The 27,845-nt window shown below is 37.5% G+C and overlaps 1 protein-coding gene across 1 annotated transcript in view; it reads left to right on the top strand.

Moving 5' to 3' along the window:
- Nucleotides 1-27,845, top strand: part of ETFA (electron transfer flavoprotein subunit alpha) — a 69,648-nt gene that overhangs the window by 1,301 nt on the left and 40,502 nt on the right. The window contains exons 2-9 of the mRNA XM_027521286.1: nt 11,089-11,235; nt 13,259-13,340; nt 13,442-13,524; nt 16,866-16,965; nt 18,013-18,123; nt 18,766-18,867; nt 20,051-20,119; nt 23,594-23,676. Of these exons, the coding sequence (XP_027377087.1) occupies nt 11,089-11,235; nt 13,259-13,340; nt 13,442-13,524; nt 16,866-16,965; nt 18,013-18,123; nt 18,766-18,867; nt 20,051-20,119; nt 23,594-23,676 (777 nt within the window). The remainder of the gene's footprint in view (nt 1-11,088; nt 11,236-13,258; nt 13,341-13,441; nt 13,525-16,865; nt 16,966-18,012; nt 18,124-18,765; nt 18,868-20,050; nt 20,120-23,593; nt 23,677-27,845) is intronic.

Below are 27,845 nucleotides of genomic sequence, written 5' to 3'. Positions count from 1 at the left end.
TCCAGACATAAACAAGTTAAAGGCATCGATTTGGAAAAAGGTCCAGGTATCGAAGTGACACTCTTATTGTATACAGTAATGAGAAGGTAGTTTTGTGGGCAGGTTAGAAGTCTGGCCTAAGAGAAATAGTTGTGGAGGGGGCATTTGAGACTCAGTTATTTTATAGTTATTGACTCAGTTATTTGACTTCCCTGGTAGTTCAGATGGTAAGGAGTCTGCCTGCAATGCAGGAGACCTGGGTTCTATCCCTGGATCAGTAAGATCCCCTGGAGAAGGAAATGGCAACCCACTCCTCTTGCCTGGAGGATCCCATGGACGGAGCTGGCGGGCTACAGTCCACAGGGTTACAAAGAGTCGGACACGACTGAGCAACTTCACTTCAACAGAAAAAAAAGTGGAACGACTAACTTAAGTAATCACTCTAAACACAGTTTGCCAATATACATGGACAGTATTTCCAAATTTTACTGTGGTTTGCCAAAGACTTTGACCTTTACGACTTATTTGCAGAATTTGAAGTCATGCTAAGTAAAGTAACTCCTCCAAAGTCATTGGAAACATCTGAGAGATTTGAATTTCAAGGATATAGGAAAATAGTGGGCGAAGAAGGCAATGGCACCCAGTCCAGTACTCTTGCCTGGAAAATCCCATGGATTGAGGAGCCTGGTGGGCTGCAGTCCATGGGTCTCGAGGAGTCGGACACGACTGAGAGACTTCACTTTCACTTTTCACTTTTCTGCATTGGAGAAGGAAATGGCAACCCACTCCAGTGTTCTTGCCTGGAGAATCCCAGGGACGGGGGAGCCTGGTGGCTGCCGTCTATGGGGTCACACAGTCGGACACGACTGAAGTGACTTAGAAGCAGCAGCAGCAGGAATATAGCAGGAACACTTCTAGAATGAATACATAAATACACATACATATTTAGCTTTAAAAATTTAGAAATTTCAGAAAAGTTTCAAGAACAGCACAAAGAAATCTCAAAACCCTTTTCTGAATTTCACCAGCTGTTAACAGTTTGGCACATTGGCTTTATTTCTCTTCATATATACATCCTGTTATTTTTCTGAACCATTTGAGATTATATTGCAGACATGCCCTTTACTCCTAAAACTTTTAGTGTATTTTCTATGAACAAGGAGTATGTACCTTTCATAACTACAGTTCAGTTCAGTTGCTCAGTGGTGTCTGATTCTTTGCAACCCCATGGACTGCAGCACACCAGGCCTCCCTGTCCATCATCAACTCCGGGAGTATACTCAAACTCATGTCGGTGATGCCATTCAACCATCTCATCCTCTGTCGTCCCCTTCTCCTCATGCCTTCAATCTTTCCCAGCATCAGGGTCTTTTCCAGTGAGTCAGTTCTTCACATCAGGTGGCCAAAGTATTGGGAGTTTCAGCTTCAACATCAGTCCTTCCAGTGAATATTCAGGACTGATCTCCTTTAGGATAGACTGGTTGGATCTCCTCACTGTTCAAAGGATTCTCAAAAGAGTCTTCTCCAACACCACAGTTCAAAAGCATCAATTCTTTGGCACAGTATAATTGGCAAAATCAGCAAGTTTAACAATGATACAATACTATGCATTATCTGGTCTACAGGTATTATTCATGTATTACCAGTTGTCTTGTTAATCATTTGTAGCAGTATTTTTTTGTATTGTTTTTTAAATTGAAGTATAATTGATTTACAGTGTTATGTTAATTTCTGCTGTATAGCAAAGTGATTCAGTTATACATATATATACATTCTTTTTTATATTCTTTTCCATTATGGTTTATCTTAGGATATTAACTATAGTTCCCTGATGCTCAGCAGTAGGACCTTGGGGTTTATTCATTTCTGTATGTACCAGTTTGCTTCTGTAGCATATTTCTTACTCTAGTCTAGGATAGTCCAGAATCAGGCCTTGCAATTTAGTTCTCATGTGTCTTCAGTCTTTGTTAGAAAGCTCCTCAGCCTTTCTTTGGCTTTGATGACAATGGCATTTTTGAAGGCCCCAGGCCTTCTATTTTGTTGACTGTCTCCCATTTACATTTGTCCAGTGTTTCCTCTGGTTAGTTTTAGGTTATGTATTTTTGGCAGGAGTTTTACAGAAGTGGTATTGTGTTCTCAGTGGATCATACTGGGAGGCTCATAATGTTGGTTTATTCCATTGTTGGTGGTATTAATTACTTGGCTAAAATGTTATTCAGCAGGTTTCTCCACTGTCAAATTACTACTCCTCCCTTTGTGATTTTTAACTAATTTATGGGTATATACATTGAGACTATAACTCTTCTGTTTCTCATCAGCCTTTCACTCACTAGTCTTATCTGGTGATGCTTCTTGCCTGAGAAATGATTACTGTGATATAAAATGGTGATTTTTCTAATTCCATCGTTCCTCCTACATTTGTTAGTCTTGTATTATTATTTATGAACTCAAGAAACCGTGCTTCATTCAGTAAGTTATAATCCGTTCAGTTCAGTCACTCAGTTGTGTCCGACTCTTTGTGACCCCATGAATTGCAGCACGCCAGGCCTCCCTGTCCATCACCAACTCCCAAAGTTCACCCAAACTCACGTCCATCGAGTGGGTGATGCCATCCAGCCATCTCATCCTCTGTCGTCTCCTTCTCCTCCTGCCCTCAATCCTTCCCAACATCAGAGTCTTTTCCAGTGAGTCAACTCTTCGCATGAGGTGGCCAAAGTACTGGAGTTTCAGTTTTAGCATCATTCCTTCCAGAGAACACCCAGGACTGATCTCCTTTAGAATGGACTGGTTGGATCTCCTTGCAGTCCAAGGGACCCTCAAGAGTCTTCTCCAACACCACAGGTCAAAAGCATCAATTCTTCAGCACTCAGCCTTATTCACAGTCCAACTCTCACATCCACACATGACCACTGGAAAAACCATAGCCTTGACTAGACGAACCTTTGTTGGCAAAGTAATGTCTCTGCTTTTGAATATGCTATCTAGGTTGGTCATAACTTTCCTTCCAAGGAGTAAGCGTCTTTTAATTTCATGGCTGCAATCACCATCTGCTGTGATTTTGGAGCCCAGAAAAATAAAGTCTGACACTGTTTCCACTGTTTCCCCATCTATTTCCCATAATCCATTACTACTGTTAAATGTTTTGGTGGTCAAGTTGTGCCAGATTTCTGAAGTGCAAGTCCCTTCAATCTGGCCTGTTTACTTACACTTATGATACTCTAAAGTCAAAATGGCTTATCTGACTCCATACTCTAGAAATTTAAAAAAATTTTTCTGTAGTTAACTGAATAAATTTAGAAAGATACATTTCTACAAAGTCATATTTTTAACAATAGATTAATCTACTAAAAGATTTAAAAGATTAAGATGTTAACATGACAAGGTGAATATAGCTAACACTGCTGCTGCTGCTGCTAAGTCACTTCAGTCGTGTCCGACTCTGTGCGACCCCATAGACGGCAGCCCACTAGGCTCCTTTGTCCCTGGGATTCTCCAGGCAAGAATACTGGAATGGGTTGCCATTTCCTTCTCCAGTGCATGAAAGTGAAAAGTGAAAGTGAAGTCGCTCAGTCATGCCCGACTCTTAGTGACCCCATGGTCTGGAGCCCACCAGGCTCCTCCGTCCATGGGATTTTTCCAGGCAAGAGTACTGGAGTGGGGTGCCATTGCCTTCTCCGATAGCTAACACTACTAAACTATATATTTAAAATTGGCTGAGATGGTAAATTTTATATTTGTTTTTCATCACAGTCAGTGAAAAAAGAAAAGAAATACCTTAAGCTGTTAGAATGTAAGTTAAATGACTCACGTTTGGTACGTAAGTTATGTTTCCATTTTGGCTTATCTGTGGCCTTGAGCAAAGTCCTTCATCTTTGGAGAGGGCTCCTCAGTGTTACTTGTTAATGAAAGTGTTTTCTATCCAAAACAAAGAGCTGAGGAGCACACTAAGAGGAAAATAGGTAGTTAATGTTCTTGCAAGAATATTAATCTGAATTATTAGTATTATTTTATTCATTTGCATTTAAGATTGATTTGTCGACTAGTAAGATACCAAAGGGACTGCCCTGGAGGCTCATTTGGTAAAGAATCTGCCCGAAATGTGGATCTGGGTTCCATCCCTGGGTCGGAAAGATTCCCCTGGAGAAAGGAATGGCTACCTGCTCCAATATTCTTGTCTGGGAAACTCCATGGACAGAGGAGCCTGGTGAGCTACAGTCCATAGGGGTCGCAAAGAGTCAGACACGACTGAACGACTTATACTTTCAAGATACCAAAGAGATATTTTACACGGAGAGTACAGCAACACTTTCAAGGTTATTTGAATCTGCCTATTACTGTATTCATTCCCAGACAGGAAGACATATCTATTATGATTCAGAAGCTATGAAACTGGCATGAAGGAACATGACATTTTTCAGAGTCCATGGTTTATCATTGATGAATGAGATTGAACTCTGTAATTCACATGCAGATTTTAATTTCTTTTGAAGGAAGAGAGAAAGCCAACTTTGATGTGGTACTGAAAGATTTATTGCATGAGGTGAATTAAATAAAATTATGCTGCTGCCAACATGTCTACTTTAAGCGTCTTGTCTGTTTTTAAAGAGAAGTAAATTGACTGTTTTTAATAATATAGTCAATGTCATATGACATTTCTAGTCATGATTAAAAGCTACTGTATTTTATTACTAAAGAGGTTAAAGTAATTTAAAGTTCAGAAATGTAATATACATGTTTAAATTACAAAAGTTACATTAAAATAGGGATGGGTAACTAATTATATATTATTTGTCTTTTTCAGTAGAAGTTGAAAGATTTTATAGTTTGTACCTGCTTTTTAATTTTTGAGTTAAACAAAAAGACCTCTGCCTATTTACCATAATCCCATTTAGTTTTCAAAGGTGGTGGGGGAGGTAGATTATGTTTATTCTTACTACTTTATGTTTTGAGTAGGTTTGTAAGGGTAAAGTAGGGAGTTAGGGTCCCAACTCTTTTTCTTCCAACTCCTGTTGTAGTTCACTACAAGAACATACAGTTAAACGGGCTTCCCAGGCTCAACAGTAAAGAATCTGGCTGCAATGCGGGAGACATGAGTTCAATCCCTGGGTTGGGAAAATTCCCTGGAGAAGGAAATGGCAACCCACTCCAGCATTCTTGCTGGGATAATCCCTTGGAGAGAGGAGCCTGGCAGGTTAGAGTCCATGGGGTTGCAAAAGAGTTGTACATGACTTTTTATCAGCAACAGTGATCCTTGGTTGCTCCTGAAAGAACAGAAAAACAAGCAGGATCAAAACTGTTAAGGCTGAATAAGAGGACGAAAGTGTGCTCATTGAACTTTAGCTATCCGAGGTTGATGGTGACTTTGAAGAGATTGGATTCAGTGTTGAGTGGAAGTGAAAGCCAGTTTGCTGTGAGTAAAGGTTCAGAAGTGAGGTGAGGCAGCAGAGTTTGTGTGTAAGGACTTTGTTTTCAAGAAGTCTAGCCTTGAAAGGGTGGGGAGATGATAACCTCTCTAAGTCCTATCCTTGAAGGGTACTGTCTCATAAAGGCCAGTCAGCTTAATAAGGGTATGAGCTGGTATGTAAAAGAAAACTTCACTTTACTACTTGGAACTAAGTCTAGTCAGTAAGTTCAGATAAGTTGCCTAAAAATATGATGGAGTGGGAAGACTTCCCTGGTGGTTCAGTGGTTACGAATCCGCCTGCCAGTGCAAGGGACACTGGTTTGGTCCCTGGTCTGGGAGGATCTGGTATGCCACAGGGCAGCTGAGCCTGTGCGCTCTAGAGCCCATGCTACGGAAGAGAAGCCAGGACAATGAGAAGCCTGCACACTGCAACAAAGTTTCCCCTGCTCCCCACAGCTAGAGAAAGCGCGCACAGCAGCAAAGACCCAGCACAGCCAAAAATCAGTTAAAAAAAAAGTATGATAGGGTATCTCTAGTGATTTAGCACGTTTGTGTACTGTTCTTGGTAGACACACATATTAAAGTACTTAGATAATTAAATTATCAATGACAGAAAAATGGTTGCTTTTTAGCTTTTGATCATTTTGGAGGAAACTTCTTAGTTACTAAACATTCACAGAATGCCCACTATGTATCAAACTCAAAGATAGATACTGAGTTCACAATGGAGAGTGAGACAGACCTGCTGCTGCTGCTAAGTCGATTCAGTCGTGTCCGACTCTGTGCGACCCCATAGACGGCAGCCCACCAGGCTCCCGTGTCCCTGGGATTCTCCAGGCAAGAACACTGGAGTGGGTTGCCATTTCCTTCTCCAATGCATGAAAGTGAAAAGTGAAAGTGAAGTTGTTCAGTTGTGTCCGACTCATTGAGACCCCATGGACCACAGCCTACCAGGCTCCTCCATCCATGGGATTCTCCAGGCAAGAGTACTGGAGTGGGGTGCCATTGCCTTCTCCTGAGACAGACCTAGTCCCTGCCCAGTGCCTTGCAAACAGACTGGGAAGACAGACATTGAACACATTATCTTAAGAGTGATCATGAAAGGTGTATAGGGTCTTTGGGGAATATGTACTGGGGGAGAGAATTAATCTAGTTAGGGAGCTGGAGAAACCTGTGAAATTACTTTGTGAACTAAGGTGAACTACAACTGTTGTTAGTGGGTAATGAAGTAATAGTAAGGGTAAAGGATTTTCTTTAGGTAACAAGGTCACCTCATTTTTGAGTTTTGTCTGTCTTAACTCACCTGTTTACCTTTGTTTTAATTTAGTATGTACTGTATGTGCTTTTTTTTTTTTTTAAGAAAATTTTAAAAGTATTTCAAAGTCTATTGAATTTGTTACAATACTGTTTCTGTTTTATGTTATGTTTTTTGGCCTCAAGGCATGTGGGATCTTAGTCCCCTGACCAGGGATCCAGTCTGCACCCCCTGAATCTTAACCGCTGAACCACCAGGGAGCTCTCTTATATGATACATATCTTGCCTTTTAAACATGGTATTATTTCCAGGATTGAATTTGAAACAGAAATAAAAGTGCATTAGTCATGTTAGTTTGATTATTCAAAAAAAAGCCCCAAATAAAAGCGCATCTAAAGTCTGCAGCCCCCTTGCTTCAATTCTGGGCAAGTGTGATGGGCCATCCTAGTTCCGGGGCTCCCTTGTGAGATCAGCTGAGAGCTCTTTAGTGGCTGCATTGCAGAATTGCAGTTCAGCTGCTTCCACTGCCCGCTTATATTTCCTTGATGCCTCATGGGGAGCCAAGAGTGATCCCCAATAAACTTCTTCCACACACACGCACACACAAAAAGGTTGATGAGAAAACGGGTGGTGGTACCAGTCTGCATTAATTAATTTAAGTAGCAGTGTTTTGAGGAGATTGAGATTCTTTTCTGAGCAGCTACCTTATTGCGTATTTCAACAGTTATCTTTAAATGTTGAAGATTTGGCTTCTTTTTTTCCTCATAAACAAAGAGGGCCCTAAAGTCTGCAGATGCAGTGGATCACAAGGTAATAAAACAACTTGCATTTAAAAACCCTTTCAGTAATGGGACCTGTACTTTTAGAATCTTTTTGTGATATGCTACACCACTTGTATTTAAAATAGGATTTTAGTGTTGTGGGATTTTTAGAACTGGAAAAGAGGCCTTTGAAGTCATCTTTTTGACCAGTTCTATTATTTTTAGCAGGAGAATATTTGCTAGGTGAAATATTACAGGAATGATCCATATATAAAACAGCTAAAAATGGTAATGCTTGGAGAACTGTTAATTACAAACCTCAGATCTGAGTCCAGCTACCTGTCTGTAGCCATTAAGTTCCAGTTCCTCCATATGTAAACTCAAGGTAGTAATAGTACCACATCATAAAGGATTTTTGAGTTTTAAATACAATTTAATCTTAGTAGAGGGCTTTGATCCCTGGATTGGGAAGATCCCCTGGAGAAGGGAACAGCTACCCACTCTGGTATTTTTGCCTGGAGAATTCTTTGGACAGAGGAGCCTGGCAGGCTATAGCCCATGGGGTCGCAAAGAGTCAGACACGACTAAGCAACTTTCGCTTTCCTTTCTTTTTCAGCGGGCTCAATAATATTAGTTTGGTTAATTTGGGTAAAGCAAAGTGAGGGACCATTCTGGCAGCCCTGCCTGCCTGGTGCTCACTTTATTCTAGGTGCTGGTTCCAGCGGTGCCTTCCTGGATAGAGTATAGTGTGAAAACCTTCAGTTTACTTTGTCTCCCTCAATTTGAAGATGAAGCAACTGAGCTCTGGTTTAAGGAATAACATTTTAAAGGCCACAGACCAATTTCTGCTGCTGCAGGCTACACACAGCTGTTATTGCTGAATAAGCTACATAACCATGTTTAGGTTCTGCAGCTTCTCTTGAGGCGGTATGTGAGAATAGAAGGTAGAATACTGAATTAGAAGAAACCTTAGTGAATTAAAAGAAGCCTTAATATTAAACTGTAAAGGAGTCAGTTGGTAAAGTAATGTGAAGTGTCTTAGGATATATGTAGTGTTTAGTCAAGACTGGTCAGATAGATGGACTGAGTAGTTTCTTATATATTCTTTTGGTGTTGTTTATTCTTTAAAATTTTTTTGAATAGCCTTTTAAGAAGAATATGCAGTGTTCCCTTGGAAGTTCTGAAAAGCTTGACAATTCCTTAGGAAACTACCCAATTTATCTTATTATAGAACTATAATTTATAGCAAATATGGGCCTTCTGCCACCAAATCCTGGATTTATTCTTTAAATGATGATGAAAAACTCATAAATTTTATGGTAAATGATATGTGAAGCATAATCAAAAATATGGTGTCTGATATATATTGGTAATAAATAGTTTGTTACTGGCAATTCTTGTTAAATGTGATTTGAATCATAAATTATGCCATTGGATCCTAATTACACAGTTCTTTACTGGGTGCTCCTCTGATTAAAAAAGAAGTACCATGTAATTCTACAGGTGTATATCAGAAAAAACATTGTTCTAGACAATGGGGATACAAAAATGAACAGGCATGGTGTTTGCCTTCTAAGAATTTTCATGCCATCCCAGGAATTGTGAATTGCTACAACTTTTCTGGAGAACATTTTGCATCAATCAATGTTAAAAGCCTTGAAAGTGTGTCTATCTCTTGATCTAACATTCCTGGATTTTGTCATAAGAAGTGAATCTTAAGATGTACATAAAGATTTCTAACCTTAACCATAAAAGTTCTCACCTCCTGTGAGATTTTTTTTCTAAATTATAAAAACATAAAATCTATACAGAGACTTGATTTAGCAAAAATAGAAGTCTCCTTTTCTCCCCCTTTCTTGCTCCCTTTGAGTAAACAAAACAAGGAGGAAAAAGATAAATGTCATCCACTAATAAACAATGTATCAATTCTGTCCTCTGGCAAATTCTTCAGTGTCCTCTTCCCATCCTCAATTCTGTGGCTTTGGAAGCATTTCTACCCCTGAATCTATGGCCCTCAGCTCTGGGATTGGTTCATCAAGGATCAAGGAGGCTTAGAGGGCTGAGGACAAGGAATGGGTTGCAGTTGTAGAGGTAGGAAGCTTAGGGGCAAAGGGGCCCCGATCTTGTTGAAGGTTGTACAGAATCTGATTTAGTCATCTATGAAAGCAGAGTAGCTAAAGTAACCTGGCCAAGTTCCAATCTGAACTTGTAGTCTTACTGGACTAAAAGGATATCTCATCTGTTGAGGAAGAGTGCAGAGAGCTATGAGAAGGGTCATCTCTGCACTGTTTATAATCATAAAAAATTTCTGGTAACCTAAATGACTATGCAAACTAGTTGAACTGGTATGCCTAAGTATTAATTAAAAGATCAAAGTGAAGATGTTAGTTGCTCAGTAGTGCCCAACTCTTTATGATCCCATGGTCCATGGAATTCTCCAGGCAAGAATACCAGAGTGGGTTGCCATTCCCTTCTCCAGGGGATCTTCCCGACCCAGGAATTGAACCCAGGTCTCCTGCATTGCAGGCATATTCTTTACCATCTGAGCTACCAGGATATGTACAATATAGTAAACAAAAAATATGTATTCTGTTGATTTAGTTGCATGACCAGCATTGTAGTCCTGTGCCTGGCTTCCCTTCATTTATAACCTCCTTATAAAATTCAAGCTCTGCGTACATTTTATATTAGGCTTTCTTCATTCCAACGCCAGATCAGAAGATTATTGCTGAATTCAAACCACTGAACCATGACATGTGATCATCACTGCCTGTTTTTCTCATTGCCATTTTCCACAAGGACAGTTCTCAGATTTTCTCCTTTCCTCAGGCCTGTGGTGTGCTTCCTTATCCTTTCACATGTCAGAACACCTAAACTTCCTTCCATTCTTCCTCTTGATTCTCTGTGATCTGCAGCTGCCAACATTTAGGCTGTCTTCATTAATTGGAAACTATTCTGTTTTGCAGTTGTGTGTGAACAAGTCTTATTTCCCTTGAAAACTTTGAGTGCAGGGACCATTCTTGTTCATCTTTGTGTTTCTGGTGTTTGAAATTATTTCGAATGACCATGAACTACATGTTGGTTTCTCGATAGCCCACAGTTCCTCTGGAAGGATTTTAACTGGTTCCAGGATACAGCCCCAAAGCTTTGTTGAATTTGAAAGCATATTTAAACAATTGAAACTTTAGCAAAATTGCTGTAGTGTTGTAAAGACAGATTTACATTATCAGTTATTTTGGTATTAAATTCATTTTACCTGAAGCAATAGAACTTTAGTAGTTGATTACATTATCATTATTCCTGGATATACTCTGCTCTTTAGTAGTATTGACTGCAAGTGAATGTAATTGGTAGTTGATACCTAGTTTGAGAATGTCTTCTAAGGATTTTAAATTCAGATACATAAATCAGTTTCTTGTTGAACATAGATTAGTGGGAAAGTTGTTTGGAAATAATAAAAAGATTTTCTAACAGTAGAATACTAATTTGTATTTTCTATTTTTATTAGGCAGGAATATCAGTAATAGAGTGATAGATAAAAATAGCCCAGTTTTGCTATTGAGCAAGTATTTATAATACATTTATAGAACTGAGTATTGCATACACTTCTTTTTAAAGCACACCTGCTTACCAATTAGGGCAAAAAATATACTGCAACATTATTTTCCTTTTTTTTCCCCTCTTTTTAGACCTCATTGCTACGATTTCAGAGTACCCTGGTGATAGCTGAGCATGCAAATGATACCCTTGCTCCCATTACATTAAATACCATCACTGCAGCCAAACATCTTGGAGGTGAAGTGTCCTGTTTAGTAGCTGGAACCAAATGTGACAAGGTGAGAAATCTTTAAGGTCAACCATAGCAAATAAAATTGCCATCAAGAGACAGGGAAAGATGGCGACAGAGTTATAATGAGGACTGTAACCCAAACTGGGTCCTAAACCTCATTAAGTGGTCAGTTTCACAACCATTACTGTGTGTGAAAAAGAAACTAAAAGATTTGCTCACTAGGCATTTTGTCTTTTGAAATGACGTGGAATACTTGATTTAGTTCCACTGGCACATCACGTGCCATCAGGTACCAAGTAGAGAGATAATATTTGAGTCCCCTTAGAGGTTAATAGCCAATCCCTTTTTAGTATTGATGAATATACTTGCTAATTGCTTTTAATTCCTGAAAGTGGTAAATCTGGAAAAAGTATCATGGGTATTAATTTTTAATTGGTGTAAGAATTCAAATGCAAGGACTTTCCCAAAACTACAGCTGGTACTAGAAGATGTTCTTTGTTTGGTTGTTGACATAAGACAATGACAGCTCTGTAAACTAACCCCCTGGAAAGGAACTCTAATGAGGTTTGCAGAGTCTGTGCCTTTGGACTTGAGTGAAGTTGAAGTCGTGCTGTCATTATGCTTACGCACCTGGAGCCACCAGTTGCCTCTCTCACCATACAGGATCTGCCAGTTGTGTAGCTGGGGGCTTGGACCTCAAGGGAAGAAACCCAGAAGAGAGCTTGTTACTTTTTAGACGGTTTAATTTATTTTTTATTACATGGCATTGATGCAGAGCATGTGATATAATGCAGGTTCAGTTAGTATTGTTTTGGCCAATTTCTTACATGAAATTGGTATCTTAATGTATTCAAGCAGGTGTGTGCTTATGTGGATTTCTTTACCTAAATCCTGCTAACAACTGTTGACTCTTGCATAGTTATGAAAGACAGCTAAGCTATCTTTTTGGTTGCCCTACTTTCAGATATACAAGTTCTGGATTTGATTTTTTTTACTGTGATTTTAATTAATCTAATATAACTTGGAAGATATATCATAGACAGCAAGTAACTTTTCTGTGTAGTGCCTGAAATAAGAGATGGATTTGATAGTACCATATCCCCTGCCAGTGAATACCTGATTCAGAAGAGTTGCTTTTGCACTGCCTTCTTTCTTGAGTGAATGTTGTTGGAACCTTGCCCTCCTTTGAGGGAGGGCAGAAGGCGTGGCCTTTTGTGTTTACTCATCAGTGAATCAGCATGGAGGTAAACAAGAAGACGGTAGGCTAGAATATGGTTGCCATGTTTCTGCTAAAACAGAAACCGGTCATGCTGTACTTAGAGATTTAAAAGAAGGAATTCTAATGGCTTTCGTATACAGAAAAAAATGGCTTTTCTGTATACAGAAAATCTGAGTGGTCAAAGAGCTTTCCCAGAACCCCATCCTGATTCTAAACAAGAGAAAAGAGGAATTAAAATAGAAAATAATTTGCTTCATTATAGATAAATACATGAGGATGGGCAGGAACTCAGGGGTTGACAGTGGACTGTTTTCTCTATAGTTTTCTAAGGTTCTCTATGGTTTTCTCTATGGCCCAGAATCACTGATTTTAATATCAGCAAAAATCATTATTGTCAGATAAAGTGCAGTGGCTTGCATACCAGAGTGGTTAAGTCTTGCTCTTTAGTTCTCGGAACCTTAAGTCTGAAATGTCTGAAATGTATTGGCTGTGTCATTATTATGAGTGAAAGAACCTAACCATTTCTAAAATGATGGACTTATATTTGTATTGAGCAAAAGGGAAGAGCACGATATACAATTACATTTGAGTGGAGAGCGAAGTTGATTTTGGTTTATCAATTTGTACTTTTTTCAAGGCAAGACTTTTTGTTTAGGGTCAGTAGACCATAAGATCAATTGGCTTAAGATTTTCTTTGTTAAATAATTTTCTTTTATTCCTAAGAAGCCCTTTTTCTCATAAGAACAGTTTTTTACAGTGGCCATTAAGATTTTATACTCTGTTGAATCTGTAATGGTGGCTCTATTAGTATTTTTCTGTTAGATGGATAATTAAAAACTTTTATTCATAGGTGGCACAAGATCTCTGCAAAGTAGCAGGTGTGGCGAAAGTTCTGGTGGCTCAGCATGACGCGTACAAAGGCCTCCTTCCAGGTGAGCTTTTCCAGTGGGAAAAAATTAATGTCTCAATTATGCTTGAAAACTGAATATGAAAATATTATGAGATGTGTTTATCAAATGTGTTTAATTCTCAGAGGAACTGACACCATTGATTTTGGCAACTCAGAAGCAGTTTAATCACACACACATCTGTGCTGGAGCATCTGCCTTTGGAAAGGTGAGAAGATTGAGAATGTGGAATCTGATGTCACTAGTTGGAAGGGTTAGATTTCATGGTACTGAAAATGTACAACAGACTTTGTTTAGACAGCTAATTCTGGCTTTCAGAATTAATGTAATAGTTTTGATAAAATTTATTCTTTCAAGATTTTGCTATAATTTCTGTTAAAATGCTATCTCCAGGCTTTCAGCTATGGTCATAGAGACAGCTTTGTTCTTTTGAGACTTTGTCATATTTTTTATAATGCCACTTCCAGATTTTCAGATTTTGTCATGGGGAAAGCTCTATTTTTAAATGTATTTTTCTTAAATAACAATGTGGAACTGTCTGAACGCCATTTGAATTAGTAACCCATTATAAGACATGGATTTGCTTTGGTGACTGGTGGATATTTAGAAAGGCCAAGTTTATCTATTTGAGAGATTTGGAAAGGGCTGTGTAGTGGTTGAAGACATCCTTAGGGTGGAGAGAAGTGTGATCTGATCACATGCATTGTGGTATGTCTGAATGTGCCATGAGGTGGGTCGTGGTCTGCATGAGTTATTTACCTTCCTGAAATTTGTTTTCTGATATGTAACATGATGCAGTTTGGCCAGCTGATGTCTAAGTCTACCAGTTAGAACTTTTAAAAGATGGAATGGGTTTTCTCTGTAGCAGTTGTCATTTTCCTTGGAAATGGTTAAGTCAGAGGCTTGACATCCAGCTACTGTATTTTGGGATGTTGCAGATCAGCATTGACTAAAAGATCATTGGGGACCATTCCATCTATGAGGGTTTTGTTTCGGGGTTAGATGATTCAAACAATTTCGTGAGTCTTGAGTTTCTGTGATGACAGTTCACTAAGAAAATTGTTAAGCCAAGAAAGGGTATTTGTTGTAGCTGATTCCCTAGACTTTATACTCTGGCTTTGATTGCTATATGGGTGTTTTGAGAACAAAGGTCACATAACAGTATTACAGCTGGTGCTGCAGCTTCTGAATGGATTTGGAATGAGGAAGAGTCCATCAGGTGAAGCTGAACAATTTGCTCTGTAATAGGTCTTCACGGATTGTCTTTTTAAGACACCACAGCTTTATACTGGTAATCTAGAATTTTAAAACTGTCATCTTTTTGTGCATCAAAAGAACACTGTTGGTTATTACCTCGCCTTCCCTGAAGCCACGTGGTGTAGCCTGTTAGATAGTGTTGAGAGGTATCTGTTTACCGTCCATCCTTTCAGGACACTGAGACGTGTGCCTTGAAGTGCTGTGGTAAATTTTGTTTTCAAGATGTGCTAGAGTGAAACAAGGAATAGTAGAAGTACAGAAAGTATTAAATTTCAAGGAATTTTAAAAAACTCTAAAACTTTAGAAAGAAATACAGTCTGAATATCATAAAATTTGTGTGAGAATCTGCTCAGCCAGGTAATAATATTTCCAGTCGTATTTCCTGAACAGTTAAAGAAGGTGCCTCAAGGAAAGAGTTACTTACTGAAGCAGGCTTTAAATGCTGACAAATTTGGTTTGTTTTAAAAGCAGGTATCTTCTAAATGTCTTATTTACCAAGTTAGAGCTATGTTTAATGGCATTTTAATTATTTTCCCAAGCCCTTTATTTCCTATAAAATCTTAATTTTTTTCTGATTGTGGATTTATAAACTATGGTACTTTTCAGTAGCTCTGTTATTATGGTTGAAAGGAAATTGCTATATAATATAGGTAACAATAGATAGAAAATCTTTACAGTTGGAGGATGTAGCAGAAGGAAATTTGACTTCAACTTTCAATACTTGTTGGCATCAATTTATATAGAACTGCTTATTAGATACAGGGTAGAGAGATGAGAGGAGAAGGCAATGGCACCCCACTCCAGTACTCTTGCCTGGAAAATCCCATGGACGGAGGAGCCTGGTGGGCTGCAGTCCATGGGGTCGCAAAGAGTCGGACCCGACTTCACTTTCACTTTTCACTTTCATGCATTGGAGAAGGAAATGGCAACCCACTCCAGTGTTCTTGCCTGGAGAATCCCAGGGACGGGGGAGCCTGGTGGGCTGCCGTCTATGGGGTCGCACAGAGTCGGACACGACTCAAGTGACTTAGCAGTGGCAGCAGCAGAGAGATGAGAAGTGGAGACACACAGCTTCTGCTCTCAGGGTGCTTATAAACTTAGTTGAAGGTTATATAAGATGTATATTAAAACTTTTAAGACAAAATACATATTATTGAATTGTACATGCATGTGAGAGGATGCAGAATAAAGGAGTGATTAGAGGATGGTCCTGAGAGAATTCTTAGAGGAACAGAGAGGATTTGGGGATGGAATGAGGAGAGGAACTTGAGTGCTGTTACAATGAAAGTTCACCTGCTAGAGTTGGTTTCATGTACTGAGTTTAGGAGATGCCATAGAGTAAGCTCTGTGTAGAAAGCAGCGGGGGATTTACCCTTTCTATCCGTGTGATAAAAGCAACACTTCACTTTTAAAATTACACTTAGATGATCTCATCATCTAAGAGAACCTTTGCATCTAGAAAGTATGCATATTCATTCTTCACTAACTGATTCTCTTTTAGAGCCCAAGAAATTTGGATAAAAGCACAGAGGTTCTTTTCCTCTTACTGTGAGGTGAAGTAACTAAGCCCTGGGGTTAGTGGGGCTTGCCCAGTGATCTCTGCTAGTGGGAGCACAGTCACCACATGTGTCTATTCCAGAGATGTTGTATGTATATGCAGAGAAAGCATATACGTGTGTGTGTGTATATAGAGAGAGAGAGAGAAAGAGAGAGAGAAAGGTTGTACTTTACTTTTCTCATTTTTAAAATTATATGGATTTACTATAATTTGTAAACCTATGCCCTATTGATGGACACGTTGGTTAGTTTTTGTTTTTTTAAATGCAACATCACTTTTTAAAAAGGTGAACATGTCTGATTTGGAATTTTTTCTTTCATGTACATTAAGTAAACATATAAAGATGTTCTTTTTTAGTATTTGAGAATTTTACTACTATAAATATTTTTCTATCATATCTAGATTCAGTAATCTATAACTGTCACACTTTGTAAATGATGATCATTAAAGCAAATGTCATGTCTCATAATTCAACGTACTGAGTTAAGGTAGTTTATTGCTATAAACTCATAAAACTCTTAATGTAGTTAGAGTAATGATCGACTCTTACTTATGTTCAAAGACTATCCAAAAAGTTGTGCTTGAAGCTGTCGTGTATCTAAAGATGCACGTGAAATATAAAATATTCAAAATAAAGTTTCTATAGAATTTGCTTTTAGAGAATGTTATTGCTAATATTTTATAGCCATCCATCAGCATGTATGTGTGTAACTCACTACTTATTTTGCTTTTAGAACCTTTTGCCCAGAATAGCAGCCAAACTTGATGTTGCCCCTATTTCTGACATCATTGCAATCAAATCACCTGACACATTTGTGAGAACCATTTATGCAGGTGAGTACCCAAGGAAAACAGTTAATCAGTATATTAAATTTTTGAAAATTCTAAAAGCAGAAATTAATATTGAAGATAGGATTTTGAAGCATGGATCATCCTAAAGCTTCCTGAAGAAAATCTTAGTGTTAGATCTATCTTAGTGTTAGAATTGCTGTTGGACCGTGATAGAACATTCTCTCTGATAGAGTTAAAACACACTTTTTTCCTTCCTGGTTATTCCATGTACAGAGTGAGATTTTTCCAGTGATCAATAAAAATTAGGTTTCTTTTTCAGTATATTTTGCAAGTGGCGCTTGAAAAAGAAAACTTTCTGTTTTTTTAAAAATAATTTCAGTCTTCTTTGCTGCTTCTATTTCATTTCTGTCTGCATTAAGAAATGCAGTTCAGTGTCTTTTTAGTTGACTGATCTTTTGCTAAGCACACTGGTCTCTGGTGGGGCTGGAGAAGGCAATGAACTCTTTGATCTTTCTGATTGAACTCAAATCAAACCTCTCATCTTTAGTAGTGTTTAAAGGGAAGTATTTGGTCATAGTTTAGGTCACTCTTAATGTAATTGCTAATCCATAAGAAATGTCTCAAATCCTTTAAAAATCTGGGTGCATCACACTTGCCATCCTTTATGCCCCTACCTTGTTTTCACTTATTTTCTTCCCTTAGCAGGCATGGTAGCTTTGTCTTTATTAAGTTATTGCAGCTCATGTTGTTAAGTTACTGATCATGTTGTTTTGGAGAAGAAAGCTTTTGTTTATATTCCTTTTAGGAAGAATGTACCTGGTTAGTGTGACAGCCTTTTCCAGTTCGTTTCTTCCCTGCAGGTCAGCACTTGTTCTATTTTTAAAGACATCCAAAGTTACCTAGAGTGCCACTGATACGTTTCTTCAATGTTACAGTCCTTTCCCTATATTTAGTAAAGGTAGAAAAAACCTAACTGGTCTCTAGTTATTTTTTCCTTATCTTTGTGAAGTAAATTCTGAACCTCAGAGGAATACTTGGGGGATTTTTTTGCCTTTCATGGTTGTTTTTAAAAATAAATATGTATTTCAGGAAATGCTATATGTACAGTGAAGTGTGATGAGAAAGTGAAGGTATTTTCTGTCCGAGGAACATCTTTTGAAGCTGCAGCAACAAGTGGAGGTAGTGCCAGTTCAGAAAAGGGTGAGTGTTCATTTGTATTTGTTTTGGTTTCTTATTTTTGGTTCAGACATTATATTAGAATAAGAGATTGCTTCTAGTTAAATCTCTAATGCAGGGTGTTTGAGAGCTCCATCTAAATAAATGATATTCCCAAGTTTATCCAAAAGTACAAAATATTTATATTATTTTTTTGTACTGTGATAGTTTGGTATATATCAAAGGGGTAAGGGTGGGGTGCATTAAGATTAATTTGTTATATTGATGTGAGGATTTTTTACTCTCCTCTCATTGTTTATTATAAAAGAGCTTCAATATAATGGAAGACTAATAATAGTAAATTTATGGAAGATGTTAACACTTTAATATATATAGTATCTTATTAAACCCCTAGAGAAAGGGTTTTTTCAGTCTTATAGGTAGACTCAGAGAATTAAATGACTTTTCAAAAGTCATATAGCTAATACGGTGAAGGCTGGAATCCAGTCCCTTTAAGTCTTTCCGAAAATCAGAGAGAATGAAATTAGTAGCAAAAAATAAAAAAATCACACTAACAAAATTAAATTTCCTGTTATTAATTCTTTGTGTATTTCTCTTAAAAATTTATTTTTACTATAGTACTTGAACTCATACTGTTTGTTTTATTATATGTATCAATACACACAGCATCAAGCACTTCCCCAGTAGGAATATCAGAATGGCTTGACCAGAAATTAACAAAAAGTGATCGGCCAGAGCTCACAGGTGCCAAAGTGGTGGTGTCTGGTGGTGAGTCGAATATTGTAATTTTAAAAAATGATGTAAACTTGAAATACTTTGCTTTTATTAATACTTAATTTTAATGGAGCACAGGTGTTTTTTCAAATGTAAGAACTAAGTTGTGAGTATTAGTCCCATTAGGAAAATGAAATCTTGAGTTTAATAGTTTGGACTTGTGTTGCAAATCTGTTTCATTGGCACCAGGGGGAGCATGGTACAAATCTCAACTCCATAGCTTTGCAACTTGGTGTCTTTGTCATTTTGACCAACTCCTGTGTTATTCTGAAGAGTATGGTTAACTTCTGAAGCAAAGAAAGGACTGGTTGGAATCTCAAGGCTGTGTTGTGCGACCCTTTGCTCTATTTTAAAAGTCTTGCAACGCAGTCCAAGTCTCTATGGATAACTTGAAGTTTTTTCACATTTAATATGAAAACTGTTAATATTGCATAAGACTTGCTTCTTTTTGTATACCATGCTTCTTATTTAAAAACAAAACAAACAGAAAACCCCAAGAAACAAACAAAAAGACCCATATTTCATAGCCTGCTGACTTTTTAAAACAGTGACTGCTATGATTGAAAAATCTTTCCAAACTAAACATCAAAGGAAGTAATTAAGCTTCCAAACAACTTCTTATTGCAAGTGGCATTGAGAGGAAATAATTTATATTTCAGAAAGGTATATCTGACTAGTTTATTCACTTATTTTTTCAATAAATGTTTATTAGGTATATGTTCTCTGCCAGGCCCATTGCAAAGTGCTGGAGAAATAAAGAGGAAAAAACGGATTATTCTTGCTCTTAAGGAGTTTAAAGACTAGTGGAATGTCTTCTTTCAGTTGTTCAGTTAAGTATTGCTAAATATAGGAGTGACCAATATAGGTATGAATCTTGTATTTAAAGAGTTTTTGAAAAAAAAAAAAAAAAAAAGAGTTTTTGTTCTAGTGGGGAAGACTGATTTTAAAGACTAATTATACTAGTAGTTAACCAGTTAGTTAATTACAGAATTACAGTAGTGTTGAATGCTTTATTGGAAAAGTGCAGGAGTATCATTGGAGAACTTAGGAAAGGCTTTATAGAGAAGATGGCAGTTGTATAATATGAAGATTCACTCATGTATATGAAGTTCAAAATTTTTACAGAATGGAGTTTATATTTGGTTAATTCTTTTTTTTTCCCGTCTTCTTAAATGAGGTCGGGGTTTGAAGAGTGGAGAGAACTTTAAGTTATTGTATGATCTGGCAGATCAACTACATGCTGCAGGTAAGTTTATTTTCCTTACTGAATATTTTTTCTTCATTATTTCATTTGTATATAAGTCACTCAAAGCTGCAGATTTTTTGCTGTCTCTCATTTTCAACTTTTCTGTCGGAAACAGTTTTTCTTAATCTCCATGTAAATGGTGTAGCCTTCAGTGAGGAAAGGTTGTCCTTGTTCATTATTATTTATATGATACTCTTACCATTTGCCAAATTTTAGTAGTTTTTTCCATTAAAAAAAATTAAATGTCCATTTCATTGCCTACTTCAGATTCAGGAATGCCCTTGTTTTTCTCTTTATTGCTGGTCCGACGTAAATCTCTCATACAAATAGAAATTAACATTTTAAAAATTTATAGGGAAGATGGATCTTGTTATTAAAAGTATATTAAGAATGGAATAATGGTTTTTGAAAAAAATCAGAACATTTAAAGTATTTTAGTTTTTAATTATACAACTATAAATGAGTGTATTCTTAATGTCTAGTTTGTTCTCCCCCTTTTGAGAGTTTCTTGTATAACTTTCTGGCTTTTATGCTTTATATTACCTAATATATGTACCCATAGAAATAGTTATGGCTTTGTCTGAATAAAGATGTAATCTTGACTCTTTATAATCAGATGATGGTATTTGACTGAGGATATTTCATTTATTCATTCACTGAATAAATATTTATTGAGTGTCTGCTATATGGCAGGCACTATATTAGGAGCTAGGCAAAAAACAGTGAATAAAATGAGCAAAATGATTCAAAGTTCTAGAGGCCAGAAGCACGTTGAAATCAAGGTGTTGGCAGAGCCATGCTCCTACTGGGCAGTGAATATGTTTCCAGTTACCAGAGGCTGCTTTGGGCTTGTAAGGGGCCAGGAGATGGAGGAAGAGATCCTATGGATGGACAGCTCCTCTCTCCACCTAGAAACCTAGAAAGAGCAGGTTGGCAGAAGGCTAGTTTGGGGAGAGTTGGCTGGTGATCAGTTCCTGGCAACCATTTCCATGGGATAAAGGGAAGCATTTCTATTCGTAGTCCCGAAGAATGAGGAAAAGAATACCACTCACTTGTAACTTACTTGTTGACCACAGCCATGAAATTAAAAGATGCTTACTCCTTGGAAGGAAAGTTATGACCAACCTAGATAGCATATTCAAAAGCAGAGACATTATTTTGCCAACAAAGGTCCGTCTAGTCAAGGCTATGGTTTTTCCTGTGGTCATGTATGGATGTGAGAGTTGGACTGTGAAGAAGGCTGAGCGCCGAAGAATTGATGCTTTTGAACTGTGGTGTTGGAGAAGATTCTTGAGAGTCCCTTGGACTGCAAGGAGATCCAACCAGTCCATTCTGAAGGAGATCAGCCCTGGGTGTTCTTTGGAAGGAATGATGCTAAAGCTGAAGCTCCAGTACTTTGGCCACCTCATGCGAAGAGTTGACTCATTGGAAACGACTCTGATGCTGGGAGGGATTGGGGGCAGGAGGAGAAGGGGACCACAGAGGATGAGATGGCTGGATGGCATTGCTGACTCAATGGACATGAGTCTCAGTGAACTCTGGGAGTTGGTGATGGACAGGGAGGCCTGGCGTGCTGAGATTCATGGGGTCGCAAAGAGTCGGACACGACTGAGCAACTGATCTGATCTGATCTGATAGGAATGTGGAGTTTGAAAGTTTGGACTAGAGATAGAAATTTGGGAATCAACTACATTTAGATGGTATTTGAAACTGTGAGACTGGATAAATTCACCAAGAGTGTAGATGTAGAAGAAGTCCTAGGACTAAGCCCTAGATGCTATAAGTTTAAGAGGTAGGGGAGAAGAGGAGAATGAAGACCAAAGACAAATGGAAAAGTAAGGCAGGAAAACCAGGATAGAGAGTGTGTTGTTCTGGAATCTAAGTGAAGTGTCTCAGTAAGGGAAAGCGTGATCTTCTGTGTCAAATGCTGCTCGTAGGTCAGGGAAGATGAGAACTGAAAAGTGCCTCATTGATCAGCCACGTAGAGGTCATTGGTGACTTTGAACAGTTTTAGTAATGGTGGTACTGGGGGCAAAAACCTGATTGGAGTGTTTAAAAGTAGTTACATGGTTGTATTCACTTGATGATCAGCCGTCGAAGCTAATCATGAGCTGAGTTCATTTGTGATTTGTGTGCTTTTCTCGTATGTGTGTCATATTTTAATTAAAAAGTTTTTAGAAGTAGAATGGGAGGCCTGGCAATGGAGACAATGAATGCAAACGACTCTTTAGAGGCTTCTAACCATATGGTAGAGCAGAGAAATAGACAGTAGCTAGAGGGGGAGCAGGACCAACAGAGGAACTTTTTAAAGATTAGAAGATAATAGCATGCTTTATATGCCGATGGGAATGCTCCAGTTAAGAGGGAAAGGTTAATCATACATGAGATGAGAGTTATTGGAGTGATGTTCTTGAGTCGGTGGGAGAGAATATGAACACAGCTGCAAATTGATGGGTGAACTTGTTAGTTGGAGCAGGTTTCAGTTTTTTAGTGAAATTGGAAGCAGAATGTTAAAAGAATATTGAAAGTTTGAAGAGAGAGGAAAGATACAAAATTACAATATAGGACAGTCTGAGAGAAGTAAGGCCTATTTATTTAAAGTACAAAAGGGTTAACATGGCTGAGTAACATTAGCATTTTTTTGCAGTCATGCTGAACAGGACAGGTATGCAAAGGGGAGAAAGATTGTTTAGTCAGTAACTAGAGATGGAGGTTTTCCACCATCTGGAAATAAGATGATATAAGAGGAGGGCAAGGAAATTGAAGGCATATGCAAAGGAGTGCTTAGAGCCATTGATAATAGAAACTGAAAAGGGTAAAGAAAGAAGAGAGAACATAAGGGGAGAGAGGGACAGTGGAAAGAATTATAGCCCTCAGTGGGGTCAGAGGGTTGTTGGAGTAAGGGACCAAAAGGGGTCAGCTGGAATGGGGAGGTCACAGAGAGATTTTGGAAATCGAGATTGTTGATGGTATTGGTAATGGACAGATTGAGGATATGACCATGGGTATGGCTGAGGTAGCGTGAAGGGTAAGATGAATGGAGAATTGCTCAAAGAATTGAGGAGCCAGGATGTCAAAGTCTTCAAGAATTAAGATAAGACTAGTATTGGAGAGAGTAACAAGACCCAGAAGCTAAAAATCCTAGAGAAATGAAGGGAATTGACCTGCTGGTTAATAGATGACACAAGCAATATACGAGTGACATTATCCGATGACATGAGATTCAAAATGGAAGGCTTTTAAGGAGAAAGGAGGGAAAACCTTTTGAGAGTGGCAGTGAGGGCCTGGAGTACCACCTTGAGGCCCCAGTGGTATGAGGATGCTGGCAGACAAAGCAGCATCTGCTGGAGAGGATTGGAGAGGGTAAAAAAAAAAAAGAAAATTTTTTTAAATTTTTAAAAAACCATTATCAGTGAATGTCCCCAACAAATTGAATAATAGAGCTTTAAAAATGACAACTGTTTTTTTCCTTAGTTGGTGCTTCTCGTGCTGCTGTTGATGCTGGCTTTGTTCCCAATGACTTGCAAGTTGGACAGACAGGAAAAATAGTGGCACCAGTAAGTACTGCAGTAAAATATGCCATGCAAAATTCTGTGGGGATAAGAACTACATGTGTTTGTGGAACAGTCATCTCAGTGAAGTGATGATCTATTCAGTGTGCCTAAGCAGTTAGCCTTTATCCTGGTGAATGTGTCCTCACAGGCCTATGGATTTCTTGGCCTCAGTAAAATGTATAGCAGGTCTTAAATCCAGCAGTGTTTTTCAGAGTTTTTAAAGCAGTAGAATACTTTGTCAGATTTGTCACAACACTAAATATGAAATTGAGAGAAGCATCATTTTATTATATAGTTCACCTTAGCATTTATTTACCATAATGCCTATGTACTATAAAATCTGTCCATAAAACCAATGAATCTGTATTAATGAACACAGACTCTCAAAATCAGGGGCTGTGAATTGACAGCTATAGTCTGACATCTTCCTGAACACCTAGTTTATTTCTGTATTATGTCTGGTTGCATGAAATTCAGTAAATTCTGTAAATTCAGGAATTCTGATTCCGTTCTGATCCGTATTACATTATTCTTCAATTAAAACTATTCAAAACTTAGGAATATATTGGTTTCAAAGTTGAATTACTAACAATATCGAATGATTGTCACGTTTCTTAGATGATACAAGTTTTCAGTGGGTAGAATTCTTAGCCAGCTTAAGTCTTCATTGTGTGGAGGAAAATGAGTTTTTAAATATATTTCAAAATGTACTTTTAATGTATTTCAAAACAAGATATTAAGTCATATCCATTAAAAAAAATCTCATATCTCATCAGATGTTCATTTAAAATTTCAAAATAATAAAAAAAATTTGTCTTGTCTTTGAAGTTCGTTTTGAAGAGAGTTCAATCTTTTGCCCGTTTTAAAATTGGGTTCTTTGTCTTTGTATTGCTTCCTTATTCATTTTCTTTTGAAGAGCAGGAATTTTTATTTTTATAACATCTAATTATTGATGGTTGTTAATGCTTTTTGTGTTATTCAGCTTATTTGAATTCAGATAAGATCTCAGAATCTAAAATAGTTAGAAAAATCATGTGACCTGTTTGCTTGTGATTCCGCATTTGTCAGGCTGTGAGAACATTTATTGAGCAGGTAAATTCGAACCTTCCCTGACATTTAATGAGGAATGGCAAAGAGGTATTTTTTGGTGGAAATCTTGTTTGTCCTAGTTTACATGAATAAATATCTTTAGATTTGAATTTATTTACCAAAGATGAAGCCCACAACCTTTCTAATCAATAATACTTCTACAGCAAAGTATGGTGGGGGACAGGCTTTTATTTACATTGACTTTTCAGGAACAATACACTTGTTTTTAAGTAGCATGGCAGAATGACAGGGAACAACCCGTGGCATCCTTACTTGTAGATAAATGTCATGCAGTCAGCTTTCTTCAACATTACTATCATGACTGTAGGATTACTGAAAATTTTTCATAAGGAATTTAAAACATATTAAAGTCTTTGAAGACTTTCTTTAACATGAATCCTGTATTCCCTGGAGATTCTGGCTCATTAACTCTGAGTTAGACTTCAGTGTGTGTGTGTGTCTGTCTGTCTCTGTGTGTATTATTTGTCTGTGTGTAGTTGTGTATATGTTTGTGTATATTTTTCTTTTAAGACTCTTAATCTTTTTTGAGCTGATTTCAAGTTTACAGAAAACTTTGAAGTACAAAGTAAAAACCTTTATTTTTGTGGACTGTTTGAGAGTAAGTTGCTGAGATGATTCTCCATCATTTCCAAATAAGTAGGACATTCTCCTATAAAACCACAATACAACTTTTAAAATCAGGACATCGGCACCAGTACATTAATACCATGTGATCATCAGACCCTGTTCAGGTTTTGCCAGTTGTCCCAATAATGTCCTATATGTTTTAGCAAAGGGTTGTAATTTGTAATCAAATGTTGCATATGGTTGTCATGTGTCCTTCCATCTCAAACAGTTCCTGTCTTATTTTGACTTTCATAACCTTGACACTTTTGAAAATTATAGGACAGCTATTTTGTAGAGTAGAATGTCCCTTATTTTGGGTTTATCTGTTGTCTCCTCACCGTTCTATTTAGAATATGTATGCGCCTTTGACAGGAATATCCCAAAAGTGATATTTCATCCTATAAAGTGGTATACAGTTTCATTGTGTCTTATTAGGTTTTCACTTTGTTTGATTAAGGTGATATTTCTCAAACTTCTCCACTGTAAAGCTGTTTTTCCCTTTGTAATTAATAAATTTTTTATAAGGAGGTACTTTGAAATGATGTGAATATTCCAGTTCTCAAACTTTCAGTTTATTCATTTACATTTATTTTCTTATAAGCGAACATTGAATATTTATTTATAATAGGACTTATTGTCCCTATTAGGTTCAGTGGGTGAAAATCTGTTGTTATTCTTTCTGTTGATGTACAAATTGTTCCACATTTGGCCAGTGAGAAGCCCTTCTGGGGGCTTCTGTGTCTTAGCATGTTCCCATCATTCTTTGGGGCCTTACTGATAGAATAAGATGTTCTAGGCTTTTTGTTCCTTTGCTATCCCAGCCCTGGCATCAGTCTTTTCTCCAGGGAATCCTGGTTCCTTTTAGTGGAAGAATAGTATGAAGCTGACATCTGAATATTACTTGTGCCTGTTGCTGTTTGGATATTGCTGTTCTTAGGACACCTCAGTGAAAAGAGTTAGGGAGTGTGTGTAGGTATGTGTGTGTAGGTATGTATGTGTAGGCAGATACACAGATTTATGTATTCATAATAATACATTGCTTGGTTTTTAAATGTTAAACCACCTTGAGTTGCTGTGATAAATCCTACTTGTTCATGATATGATCATGATATAATTTTAATATATTGCCGGCTTTCATTGACTGATGCTTTGTTAAGGAGTCTGGGGTCTGTCTTTATCAAAATAATCTGTAATTTTCCTCCTCATCCCCAATATCTTTGTTCAGTTTTGGTATTGGCATTATGCTGCCTTCATGAAATGAGTTGAAAGATACTCTCTCCTGGTGTATTTTCTGAATGAGTTTGTGTAAGATTGGTTTGTGTTTGTGTCTTTCTTAAATGTTTGATAGAACTCACCACTGAAGCCATCTGAGCTTTGAGTTTTCTTTGTTGGAGCATTTGACAGTTAACTCAATTACTTTGATAGATTTAGGGCTATTCAGATTTTCTCTTTTGTTTTGAGTCTGTTTTGCTAAGTGATGTATTTAAAGGAATTGGTTCAGTTCTCTTAAGTTATCAAATATATTGGATAAAGTTGTTTATACAATCTTGCCCTGTTTCCTTTCATTGTTTGTAAAATCTGGTGTGATAGCTCCTTCTAAATTTTGCCGTTTGTGTCTTCTATTTTTTTGTTTCCCTTTCCTACATCAGTCCAGCGAGGAATTTATAATATTAAACATTTATAATGATTCAGCTTTCTAAAATAATAAGTTTATTGAGATACAATTCATTTACCATACAGTTTGTCTAAGTAACTATTTAATTCAGTGACTGTTAGTTTATTTACAGAATTGTATAAACATCGCCTGTCAGTTCTAGTACATTTTCATCATCTCCAAAAGAAATTGCACAACTGCACTCCTGTTTTCTTTTCAGCTCCCCAGTCCTAGGCAATTACCAGTCTACTTTCTGTCTTTGTGAAAGTAAAAGTGGTAGTTGCTCAGTTGTGTTTGACTCTTTGTGACTCTGTGGACTGTAGCCCACCAGGCTCCTCTGTTCATGGGATTTCCCAGGCAAGAATACTGGAGTGGATTGCCATTTCCCTCTCCAGGGGATCTTCCCAACTCAGGGATAGAACGTAGGTCTCCTGCGTTGCAGGCAGATTCTTTACCCGTCTGAGCCACCAGGGAAGCTCTTTCTGTCTATATAGATTTACCTATTCTGGACATTTATGTAAGGGGAATCAAAGACTAAATGGTCTTTTATGGCTTTTTTAAAAAAAATAGCATGTTTTAATTTATTCATGTTATAATATTCCTTTTTATTGCCATATAGTAATTCCATTGTACTGATATACCACATTTTATGTATCCACTCATCATCTGATGGAAATTTGGGCTGTTTACTTTTTGGCTGTTATGAATAATCCAGATAGAAATATTCATATACAGGTTTTTGTGTGGACATATGCTTTCATTTCTCTTGGATATATACACAGGAGTAGACTTGCTGGTTCAT

This window comes from Bos indicus x Bos taurus, chromosome 21 (assembly GCF_003369695.1).
Source record: "Bos indicus x Bos taurus breed Angus x Brahman F1 hybrid chromosome 21, Bos_hybrid_MaternalHap_v2.0, whole genome shotgun sequence".
Classification (NCBI taxonomy): Eukaryota; Metazoa; Chordata; class Mammalia; order Artiodactyla; family Bovidae; genus Bos; species Bos indicus x Bos taurus.
This window is presented reverse-complemented; position numbering and strand designations above follow the sequence as displayed.